The following is a 12,788-nucleotide window of genomic DNA, read 5'->3' as shown; positions in this document are numbered from 1 at the left end:
TTCCTTTCCATTCATGCAAGCACAGTTTAGATGCAGTTCCTTCTTAAGGCACCATCTCTCTTTGTAACAACCTAGCAAAACGCTTGTTTTACTAATGAGGGACTTCCTGCAAGGGCATCTTCACTGATCTGTCCTTTCCCAGTGCTTTCCCTCTTTTCCCAGTGCTTCCTCCTTTCTTTGAATCTCTTCATTGGTTTCCTCTGCTCTGACATCAAGTCAAAGTTTACTACACTCAGCTCTTTCAGTAACACTACTATTTTCCTGCTTTTTCCCCTACATACTCTTATTTCATCTCTCTCTGAGCTAGTCCATGGGGGGTTGTTTTTGTTTTAAATACAACTTCAGTAGAAATTTTCTATCTTTTCTGCTGCCCAGAAAATTTGTCTTGACAAATCTAACTGACAATCTAATTTCCATTAGCAGATAAAATAGCTCCAATACTCTGATCATTTCTCCTGCAATATTATGACAGAACAAAACATGCTTACTAATCCTTTCATCCATGCATCTATGGTTTATTCTCAGAGTGAATGTATCCTTTCCTCTACAATACAGGCAGCAAAAAGAGGTAAAAAAACAGGCTACACAGACTCAAGAGGCATATGCCCATCAGTGTTCATCATGCATGATGGGCCAAGTGTGCTTTCCCATTGTATTTGGAGAAAGATTCTGTTCCTGGTGCATACCTTGGACACTGGTTACTGGGAGAGCTGGGCACTTGCTCTGCTAGAATCCCTTTTACAACCCCACAGTTCTTATGCTTCTGCAATGAAATGGGATGATCAATAAATCCTTCTGATATTGTCTATGCCCTCTTCTTCCAACTTTATACAAATCCTTCCCTTCTTTACAGAAGGCACTCACTTTGTGAAGTCCTGTGGACTAGGATCCCCTCTTACTTATCTTCAAAACTTTTATGGGAACACTCAACGTTGTGATTATTTAGAACAAGAAAAATGGCATTATGATGAGAACAGCAGAATGGCTGCTGGTACAATTATTTGCAGTCCTCATTTCACACATATAACATGCTGTCCTGAACCTCTGCCCCTCCAGGTAGTATCAGCTGAGGTTTTGTTTTGTTTTCTATTTTCCAATTCTGCTGCAGGCAGTTTACTTTGCAGCTTCCATCCACTCATCTCAAGGTACATTTACATAGAGGAATTAATTAAGACTCTTACATACAAGAATTAATTAAGAAAGTAATGGGCATGTTATATCATCTCCATATTGCGTATGGGGGAACTGAGGTAAAGTAAGAGTTGCCCAATTCTTTTGCAGAGCTGGGAATGTGCTTCGGCATATATCATATTCTCTCAACCCGGTGTGTAAGAGTTTCCTTGTTAGGCAGATACTCAGTTTACCAGGTAAAGCACCACTGAAATGTAGTCCTGCTTCCCTCAGGCAAACACTAGGGCCAGTCAAATTTATAAACACATTCTTCTTTCTTATTTGAGACAGACAGAAGGACACAACATGAAAAGCAAACTACTGTAACTACTGTGGCATCTGGTAACATTTATACTCTTCTAAAGAATCAACCCAATACCTGAAAACTGTAATCTTATCCTCCTGCTTTAACAGACTGTCCCTCTTTCTTAGCATTCACATGACAAAGAAAGAAATATAAACCTAATCACTTATGATTTTTATCAACAGTTCATAAAACCTATACACAGCTGATGCTCTACTATCACGCTTCTAAAATGCAACAGTGCCACCTGCAGATCATGCTAAAAAGGACTTTCTCACAAACTCAGTCTGGAAAAAGCAGAGCAGGGATTTTTTTTTCTTTCCATCCAGACAAGTCCTGCTAGAAAGCCCAGATGAACATGTATAAACTTGAGCAGAACCTGCACATTCATATACCAAAACAAAAATGTCCACTGGGAACACACGGGTCCTTTATTTTCATAGAATCACCAAGTTTGGAAGAGACCTCAAAGATCATCAAGTCCAACCTGTCACCACAGACCTCATGACTAAACCATGGCACCAAGTGCCACATCCAATCCCGTCTTGAACATCTCCAGGGATGGTGACTCCACCACCTCCCTGGGCAGCCCATTCCAAAGGCTAACAACTCTCTCTGTGAAGAACTTTCTCTTCACCTTGAGCCTAAACTTCCTCTGGCACAGCTTGAGAGTGTGTCCTCTTGTTCTGGTGCTGGTTGCCTGGGAGAAGAGACCAACCCCCACCTAGCTACAACCTCGCTTCAGGTAGTTGTAGAGAGCAATGAGGTCTCCTCTGAGCCTCCTCTTCTCCAGTCTAAACAATCCCAGCTCCCTCCGCCTCTCCTCATAGGGCTTGTGCTCAAGGCCTCTCCACAGCCTCGTTGCCCTTCTCTGGACATGTTCAAGTATCTCAATGTCCTTCTTAATTTGAGGAGCCCAGAACTGGACACAGTACTCAAGGTGTGCCCTAACCAGTGCAGAGTACAGGGGCACAATGACTTCCCTGCTCCTGCTGGCCACACTATTCTTGATGCATAAATAAACCATTAACATTGAGCAATATAATACTGCATGGCATGCCCATTCTCTAAACATGAGAATCACAGCATATCCTCCTGCCACTGTAATAGCCACTCACATTGGGCAAAGGAGCACATCAGCTGGGACCTGCTCCTGCTCCACAGCCTTCACATAATATGCCAACTATTCCCAGCTATTTTGGATCTCAGACTGAGGGTCAGGCTACAGTGTATACTGGAAATATCTACATGGATGGATGGATGGATATAATACATTATAGACACTACATACTGGATACAGTATGCATTCTATCAGCCAAAGGGCCCTGCTCTGGAAGAAACCTTCCAGAAAGTGCAATCTGAGGTTGGTTGCAGCCACTCCCTGCTATATGAGGAGATGCAGGTCTAGCACATCCACAGGTATACCTCCTGCTATGTCTCCTCTCTGCCAAGTTGAAGATATAAATGAAATGTGCCTGTTCCCTTCTGAATTTTCTTCTAAACCACAGCATTTGACAGATCCTTTTACCTTCAACAGAGGTATTTATTTAAAACTGAAGCAACCTGTTGTTAAAACAGTTAATAGTTTCAGTAAATTCCACCCTGCTTTAAAATTTTGGTTGCTATCCAAATATTGGCACAATGCTGTTTAAACAAGAAAAAACACTTAATTAAATTTACAGTCTCTTTGCTGACATACCACATATTTCATATTTGGGTTGAATATGGGAGACAAACCTCATCATTTTAAAGCTAAGCAATTTGCATTTGTAATTAGAGCCAGTTAAAATACTTCTCAAATTAAAATTTAGGCCTCTGGTATTTTGACTAAACAATTACTTGGGGTATTAGCTCCACTTACACATATTGGACTGGAAAGCATGAAATCAATACGGGCTTGAAAATCAAGGTGGGAATTAACCTTATTCAACCTTATTCCACTGTATTATAGAGAGAAGAAAGAAAACAGAAAATAATCCACTCACCCACTGTCATACTGTCCATGTAACGTTTGATGATGTCAAAGGAATCTCTTAAATTTCCTTCTGTTATGTCAAATATGATATCTGCCTGGTTGGCTGGATATGTAGGTGTGATGGCACGAAGGAAAATAATCTCTGCAAACAAAGAGCACCACAGAACATACTGAGAAGTATTTCAAAACATCACTGGAGAACCTGAAAAAATTACTTCTCCTCAAAGCTGGTGGAGTACACCTCCCTCCCCCACCACTCCCACTGTGTTGGTCAAAATGGAAAAAAGGGAAATCTCGGGGATGGGAGGATTCAGAGACATTTGATATATCCTCTTGCACCATCCACAAAGCCCTGAAGCCAAATCACTGTTACTTTCAGAGTACAGAAAGTCCATTCTTAGAAAGTGGTCAGACTTTTGACAGACACCCAAATAGGACAACACCAAGGACAACACCAAGGGTGGGCAGTGGAGGAGGACTGAACTCTGAGTCCCTTAGGCACCAAGTACTGCCATTACAAATGATAAAGTCCCTTTGAGTGTTGGAGGATGGGTTTAGGTTTTAAAAACTCCAAAGTGAGACTATTTTTCAAGCCCCTTGTGAGGAAGGCAATTATTATTATTCTCATTAATATTCTCAGTCTACAGAAGATGAAATTAAAAGATGGAGCTGTAAGCATTCACGCAAGGCCATGCACTGAATTACATTTAGGAACCTCTTCTGAACTTGGGTCGTACTCTCAGATCATTAGGTCTCTTTTTATTAAATCATGAGGATGGACTAATGAGGAAATGGTTTGGGGAGCATCCTGGGCCAAATCCTTAGCTCAGCTGCCAATACACCTGGTGAAGCTGAAGGGGTGTGTATGGGAGTAGAAGTGGCTATGGGGCATTTCTCCATTCCCTGTGAAGCAGGGCCAGCCAAGGCCTGAAACAGGCCTGATGCAATCTATAGGAGTTCTACATAGCTAAGTTACAGGTGGTTAAATTGTTCCTCATATGAACAAGGATTGGCATGTCTCTTGCCCTAGTCCTTCTGCTGGTAAAGAAATGAAGAATCAGCTTTGGCTTTCATGAAAGAGACAGATTAAGATATCTTTCTAAGATAGAAAAGCTGAGACTCTGGGTGCATCAGAAACAGGGATTTCCAATTTTTAAAAGCCCCTCCAAAATAACCTTCTTTCCCTCCATCTCCCCTTCTTCTCTGTGCCTGTGCCACACAGTAAGCTGCTGAGTAGCTCATTCTACAGAGAAGCAGGGCTGAAGGCAGTTATCCCACCTATGGATGCACTGACAATTCCCAGTGAAGCTGCCAGAAAATTAATACAAATTCCAAGGAGCAAAAATTGGCTCTTTATCTGTAAATCTCTATGAGAGCTAAGCACATGAGTGTGATCCTTTATGAAACTGAAGGGCTCACAGGCCAAAGGAACTAAAGAAATGCATGACTGCATCATCTGGGGTTGGAAAACTCACCTTGGGTCCCTGGACAGCAAATCACTTTGATGTTTTTGAAAATCTTTAAGATTTTTTTGTCCAGTCCTTGGAATGTCCCTTTGTTCTGTATTTTAAAAAACAATGCCTTCCCCCCCCCAACATCCCCACCCCACAATGTTGTTTCCCCTCATAGATCAAAAATAGAGAAATCACAGCACTAGGTATTATCTTCAACTTATTTCTTCCCCAAATGGGTTGTCAGACCCTGGAACAGGCTACCCAGGGAAGTGGTAGAGTCACCATCACTGGAGGTGTTTAGGAAGAGACTGGATGGCGTGCTTGGTGCCATGGTTTAGTTGATTAGATGGTGTTGGGTGATAGGTTGGACTTGATGATCTCAGAGGTCTCTTCCAACCTGGTTTATCCTATCCTATCCTATCCTATCCTATCCTATCCTATCCTATCCTATCCTATCCTATCCTATCCTATCCTATCCTATCCTATCCTATCCTAAACCATCCCAGGAGGGATGTGTAGATGTGGTGCTGAGGGATGTGGTTTAGCGGCAGTGCTGGATTAATGGTTCCTTAGACCAGGAAGCTGTATGAGTTAGAGCTCAGAATGACTTTCATTGCCCCATAAAATTAAAACTCCTGGATATTGAAGGTTTTAATTAAATGGATAGTACACTATAATTTGGAACTGGACAAACATTTTCCTGCACCGGTAGCTAGTCTGGCTTTAGGCAGGGATTTCCGGTGGAGGTTTTCGATGTTGTAGTCTATTAAACAGAAGAAGGAACAAACCACTTACCTTCGGGTCTTGTAAATTCTCTGAATGTGGGCAGTGAAATGACGGTGTGGGAAATTGTATGGACTGGATCCAACATACAGCTGACATCATTTGGTCGACAAGACTTAATGCAACGGATAGTGTCTGTCTTTTCAAGTCTGATGCTACAGAGAAATGAGAGAGAGACGCATATGTACTCTGAAAATTAAGCGTTCATTCCTCCCCTCAAAAACTTAGACAAATGCCTCTCATCAGAACTGCAGGACGAGTGAAAAAATTTGCCACGGCTAAGAGCTGCAGTCAAAACTCCCTCAAAACTGCTTCCCAGTTCTTCAAGCCAGGTATGTGAAACCAGGAAAAAGTATAGTGCATAAGATGCCATACAAAGTCTCTTTCCAAGTACAAACAAGATCAAACAGCTAGGTCCAGATCCTCAGCTGCAGTATGCTGGTGTGGAACTCATCAGTTTCAGTGGAGTTACATTTACTTGCACCAGCTTTTTTGTGCTCTCTGATAACCAGTCATATAAAGCAGAAACACTTGTTTTCATTCTGGAAATATCAGTCAGGAAATATCTGAAGGGCCAACTGTCTTTCAGAATTTTCAGTGCAGCAAGAGCCAGAAAAGCATATATTAAGCCTTTTTTTTTTAAAAAACATACACACACACATACACACACACACATATTCCCTTTCCACCTAAACTGAGAAAACAGTGAGGGATGGAAACTAGGAGAGGAAAAAGTTAACCACATTATTTAAAACCTCAAAGACTGAAGTCTGAGTTTGGGGAAATGGTACGGGTCATTTCATGTTCCATCTTAACCAGCTGCTCATTCGTCCTTGAAAGTCTATTAAAAGTTAAATGACTTCTTCTCACCCTTGTCCACTAGAGTGAATTTAAAGTCACTTAGAGTTCAAGAACTTCACACAATACCCGGTCTGTGTTTGTGAGAGATGAAAGGGCTGTGCTGGGACTTAAAATGTGACTAAGCCCCTCAAATTATCTCAACTTTGACCTGCCCATTTCTTCATATTTCTAAGTAGAAAAAAGAAAAGACTGCAGTGTTGGGGAGGGTGGTGGTGGTGTATCTGTGTGGAATCAAAAGAGTAAAAGGAAGGAAAAAATCACTGAGTAAAAGTGAAACAAAAATGGAAGCCTGAGTTTTTCAGACACTTTTAGAAACTCCTTGCTCTTTTCAAAATGTGTTACACAAGTCCACACCTACAACCCATCTTGTTTCAGATGTTCAAAGGGACTTTATGGCTCTATTAACAATAAATACCTGAGTAATTTCTCATTATATGCTACCCACATTTGCTCCCCAAAGAAAACAAAGCCAAACATGCTGATAGTATTTGAAGCTAAAATCAAGGTAAGAGAGAGATATGATTCAAGGAAATCAAGCTTCGGCAGATGTGAACTAGCATAGCTCGTAAGAAGGCAGTGAATTTGGGTTAATTTACAGCAGCTGGGTCTGGCTTGTTGTTCTCACTATGTAGTTGGTGTTTTAATACTGGCCAGGAGAGTCCTGCTATTTGGGCACAAAATGTTGTAATTTCCGAGACATCTCACAGATATCACAATAGGGCTCTCTCATGAAGCACAGAATTGCCTGGTTGGAAAAGACCTTAAGATCATGAAGTCCAACCATAACCTAACATCTCCCCATACACAACTGTTAGACCATGTCCTTGAGCACCTCATCCAAACATTTTTTAAACACTTCCAAGATTGGTGACTCCACCACTTCCCTGGGCAGACTGCCCCAGTGCCTAATGACCCTTTCAGGCAAATAAGTTTTTCCTAATATCTAATCTACACCTCCTCTAGTGCACCTTAGGTGCATTTCCTCTTGTTCTATCACTTGTCACCTGGAAGAAGATGCCAGCCTCCACTTTACCACAATCTCCCTTCAAGTAGCAGTAGAGAACAATGTCCCTCAGTCTCCCCTCAGCCTCCTCTTCTCCAGGCTGAACAACCCCAGCTCCCTCAGCAGCTCCTCGCAGGTTCAAGACCCCTCAGCAGGCTCTTTGCCCTTTCCTGGACACACTCCAGCACCCCAATGTCTTTTTTTGCAGTAAAGGGCCCAAAACTGAACATAGTTCTCAGGGTGCAGCCTTAGCCCTGGTTACAGGGGTACCTCCTAACTCCTGCTGGCCAGGGAAGTGAAATACCTCCTGCTGGTCATTTTACAACAAAGTAGTTCTGGATATATGGACAACACATTCTGAGCTACAATAACAGATTCCACCTACCAAATAAAGAAAGGACTTTCAGCTAGCTGACCCTCATGTCTGTCAGATTTTGGGACATTTATCACTAGTGAGGTACTGAGGCATCCTAAATTTTCATAGCTGTATTTAGATAGTAGAATTTGTATGTTAAAAACATTGTGGTGGGAGCGTCAGAAGCAGCCAGTGTTGTTTTGCCTTTGCTCCTTCCTAGGAACGAAAGGCAACTTTACTCTTGACTTCAGCTGGAACAAGATTTGGCAAATTCCAATATTTCTGAAATCCTCATCCAATAAAGCCATGAAGGCCTAAGAAAGACTTAAAATCACAATTTTCACTGCTGATTCACTGGGGTACAGCATTTTGACATGAATTAGGTATCCTGCACACAGAAATGGAGGATCACAATGACCACAAGTGATTTAATTAATAGTTAAAACTAGATACTGGGTCCATCCACCTTGTAACCACACATGCAACAGATAAATATTTGTGTCAGTTCTATTTCTTTGCACTATTTCTCTCTCCTCTACAAGTCCCACACCTTTTTTTTGCCTTTCCTTTTTCTTTTTTTCCTGAATTCTCTGTCCACACTGCTAAACTTGATTCTCTGCTTTCATGTTCCCTTGCCTAAATATTCATTCCCTGATCTCCTTTCTTGTGATATCCCTGCTAATTGTTTCAGCATATCCAAAATGCAGTTGCTAACACTTTGTCCTTACTTCAATGGCACATCTTTAGAGGTCGTCTGGAATAAATTGGCAATTGGCATCAATTTCAAATCCCGGTATTTGCTATAAATTATGTGCTCTGACCTCAAAATACTTTTTATTTTATCATCACACATCATCTTTGCATTTGATCTTCTGATTAGGTGGTGTTAGAATAGAGTAGAATAGAATAGAATAGAATAGAATAGAATAGAATAGAATAGAATAGAATAGAATAGAATAGAATAGAATAGAATAGAATAGAATAGAACAGATCAGGTTGGAAGAGACCTCAGAGATCATTGAGTCCAACCTATCTCCCAACACTATCTAATCAACTAAACCATGGCACCAAGTGCCCCATCCTGTATCTTCCTAAACACTCCCAGTGATGGCGATGCCACCACTTCCCTGGGCAGCACATTCCAATGGCAAATCATTCTTTCCATGAAGAACTTCTTCCTAACATCCAGCTTAAACCTCCCCTGGTGCAGCTTGAGACTGTGTCCTGTTGCTCTGATGTTGGTTGCCTGGGAGAAGAGACCAACCCCCACCTGGCTACAACCTCCCTTCAGGTAGCTGTAATGAGCAATATGGTCTGCCCTGAGCCTCCTCTTCTGCAGGCTAAGCAACCCCAGCTCCCTCAGCCTCTCCTCATATGGCTTGTGTTCCAAGCCCTTCCCCAGCTTTGTTGCCCTTCTCTGGACACATTCCAGCAACTCAACATCTTTCCTAAACTAAGGAGCCCAGAACTAGACACAGGACTCAAGGTGTGGCCTAACCAGTGCTGAGAACAGGGGCAGAATGACTTCTTATTTTCGCTCATGTCTTCCTATAGTGGGGATCGTGACTGACAGAAGTTTCCTCCTGAGTGCTGAGAATTTTTTTATTCAAATCTTTCCTTCAAGTCTTCCCCTCTCGAGCAAAATTTGCAACGTTGGAGCTGGCACCTCCTTCAGGCCTTTTTTATTTAAAAGGAAAAAAAAAAAAAAGTAAGAAATGGCACAGTTGCTCTGCTTACTTTGCAAATAAACGAATAGAATAGAATAGAATAGAATAGAATAGAATAGAATAGAATAGAATAGAATAGAATAGAATAGACCAGACCAGACCAGGTTGGAAGAGACCTTTGAGATCATCCCATCCAACCTGTCATCCAACACCATCTAATCAACTAAACCATGCAACCAAATACCCTATCAAGTCTCCTCCTAAACACCTCCAATGATGGTGACTCCACCAGCACCACAGGGAGGTGGTGGAGTCACCATCATTTTGCCTTTCTTCTTGGCTCCTGGTGTCATTCCCTTTCAGATTCTCTGTGGGATTCAATTAATTGGATTCTTTGGACCAGGAGCCACGATTTCATTTTAGTTGGGAAATAACTACACAGAGAAATGGTGCTACAGAATTACATACACGTTCTTGAAAGTTCCAGCTGCACAGCAGCACTAAAGCATCTAGCAGAGAAGAATCCAAGTTCCATATTATTGAGTTACTTGCTGAATGTAAATTAATATGGTATTCTCACACTCCCTTCCCATCCTGTCAAACAAATCTATATTAATGTTTGCAAAAAGTAAGTTTATTTTTGCATATTTACCCTACTTAATTATGGCTTCATAATGAACTGGTAGCCAGAAGGCTTTTATATTACAAACATCTTCCGTGGTGCATAACATAGGCTTGGGCTTTCAATGTTTAAAACTGGGACTCTTTTCCCACTTGCAACTTCTGGCAGCCTTATACATCAACAGACTTATTAAACATTGGCAGTCCTTGTGAGACTTAAACTCCTGTCAGCCAGCTGCAATAAACTCAGCCTTAGGGAACGCGTAATACTCTGGCAGAGTGCTGCAATCGTGCGCCAGTCTAGTCCTTGGCTGATGATGAACCTGAGAGCCTGCAGCTTACAGCTAAGAGAGCAATTCCTTGGTTTAGAAGATTCCCAGTTTCTAATCTTGTATCTTGCTTGTCTGCATTTACATAGTGAAGCATTTTTTAAAGTATGTCTATTCACATGGATTATTCCTCTTTCATCTGTGTCACAGGCAACAGATGTATCTGGGCCCAGGATGGGCTAAAAGAACATTAGCTTTTAGATCATGCCTCTGGGACTCAGCTTTGAATACTTATCAACGCAAGGACAGAAAAGTAAAATAAATTCTTGATTGCACAGAAGTAAAGAGAAGTAGTCATGGAAGGAAAAGACAAAAGATTTGGATATTGGAATTCTAGCTGACCTTTCACAACTGCTAGGATGTGGCTGAGGTTTTTTTGGTGGTGGTGGGTAAAGTCCTTACAATTAAACATTTCTCAGCTTTGATATGGAAGCTGGAGAGACAAGAATGTTATGAGATCAATTAAGTGACTTTTTCAAATGTTCCTGTAGACACATCTCAGGACACAGCTTGTGAACTAGAAAGGAACTGTCTGCTACTATCTGAGTGCTATTAGCAAGTTCATTGCCGTTTTCCCATTGAGTTTTTTGTTTAATTCAGTGGAAGTTCCATAGAAAGGAGATTAAATAAATGTTCTTTGGAGGAAATTCTCTTTTGTCCCATCCTTAGAAGCCAGAACTAGGATCTGTACCTGGTGGAAATCAGCAAAGCAATGGTAACTAGCGCAGCTTGAGAATCTGTCCCTGCCTTTTCTGAGACACTTTCATTCTGGGGCATCTCTGAGGTCCTAAGGGCCAAAGCTAGACCCTTTCAATAGATTTTCAGAAAATAAACAGCATTTATCCCATAAGTGATGAAACACTCTAAAGATATTTCAGTTGAGACAGCTCAAATTCTCCATTTTTTTTTTCCCTTTTTCTCTCCTATTTTTGATGGGTTTTTTAAATTGAGACCTAAACCTAGGCAGCTGTGTATCATCAAATAAGAGCAACTCCACTGCTGTGTGAATTAAATGAATAGTTTTCAGTCCTTGGTATATTCAGGTAATAAGCTCTTGGACACCAATTTCTACTGCTTTTTAAAGACATGATGCAGAGTATACATCTCCCTGAATTGAGGTGTTCAGTGACAGGGGAAAGTGAAGAACTGTAAGATGATGACAAATAAAATGCAAGTGCAGCATGCAAACAGATGAACTACAACTTTATTAAAATTGAGAAGAAAAAGCTACTCTTGGAAGAGAAAAAGCAGCCAATGATGCCTGTACAGGGATCAAAGGGATCAAAGCTGTGCAGAGACAAAGATAAAAAGTTTGGCAATAAATGTGTTGACGGTTCCATGGCGGGAATGTTGCATTTGAATGGTCAGAAGAAGGTCTCTGGGCTCTGTGATTTGCCGCTGCATGACCACAATGCCACTGTGGTTGTTCACTTTTTTTGCGGTGAAAAAACCCTCCAGGTCCCCGCTGATGATGGACAAGGTGATTTTATCCCCAGGGACAGCATTGGAAGGACCCATGCGGAAAATGTCGGTGGGTACTTGGATGTTGGTAGGAAAAGAGAGGTGATAGTAGGTTATTCTCAGAGGCAGGCTCTGGCACTCCTTATTTTCATTACAAGGCAAGCGCTCACAGCGACTGCAAGAAAAGTGAGAACACAAGACAAGAGGAAGATTAGCATACATTTAGCAAGCGTGATAGGAGAGCAAGGGCAGTGGGGGTGGAAAAAGATATGCTGACTTGCATACTTGTATCCATTCCTCAGCCTCACACCTCAGTTATATTGCAAATGAACATTAATTAAATAAGGATTAACTCTGGAGTCGGTGCTTTGGGAGAAGCATTGCCATTCTCAGAAGTATTTCCCTTTCTCCGCACACATCGATGGGTTGAGTCTAGCCACTCAGCAAGGGGGAGAGTTCATTTGCATTTAGATCAGCTAATCTTTTCCTAGGGAGAATACTGGCTCTCCCCCTCCCCAGGTTTTATTCTTCTTGTTGATCTGATATGTGTTAAATAAAGGAAGAGATTGTGAGTGATTAGTGAGCTGACTGTGTCCTGCTTGGGATGTCTGGCTGGATCTTAAGACTGAGCAAAATAGTCTGAAAACCACAAACACACAAAGAGTTGATCTTCCTGAGAGAGAAGAGGTACACTAGATACTGCACTATGCATGTAAGTTCATCACCTGACAGCATACAGAAGAATGTAAAGCTTCTTCCCAACACTGCCTGTATGTTTAGTTTTATTTGCTTTGAAGACAGATTT

The 12,788-nt window shown here is 41.5% G+C and overlaps 1 protein-coding gene across 1 annotated transcript in view; it reads right to left on the bottom strand.

The window, feature by feature from the left end:
• FBLN1 (fibulin 1) overlaps positions 1 to 12,788 on the bottom strand; it is a 115,646-nt gene that overhangs the window by 27,233 nt on the left and 75,625 nt on the right. Inside the window, exons 17-18 of the mRNA XM_068170917.1 lie at positions 5,699 to 5,841; positions 3,460 to 3,591 (exon numbers count right to left, since the gene is read on the bottom strand). Of these exons, the coding sequence (XP_068027018.1) occupies positions 3,460 to 3,591; positions 5,699 to 5,841 (275 nt within the window). The remainder of the gene's footprint in view (positions 1 to 3,459; positions 3,592 to 5,698; positions 5,842 to 12,788) is intronic.

The sequence above is a fragment of the Melanerpes formicivorus genome, unplaced genomic scaffold (genome assembly GCF_026170545.1).
Source record: "Melanerpes formicivorus ecotype bairdi unplaced genomic scaffold, bMelFor1.0.p_v2 SCAF_3, whole genome shotgun sequence".
In the NCBI taxonomy this organism is placed as follows: Eukaryota; Metazoa; Chordata; class Aves; order Piciformes; family Picidae; genus Melanerpes; species Melanerpes formicivorus.
Note: the sequence above shows the minus strand (reverse complement) of the source record. Positions and strands in the feature narration are given on the sequence as shown.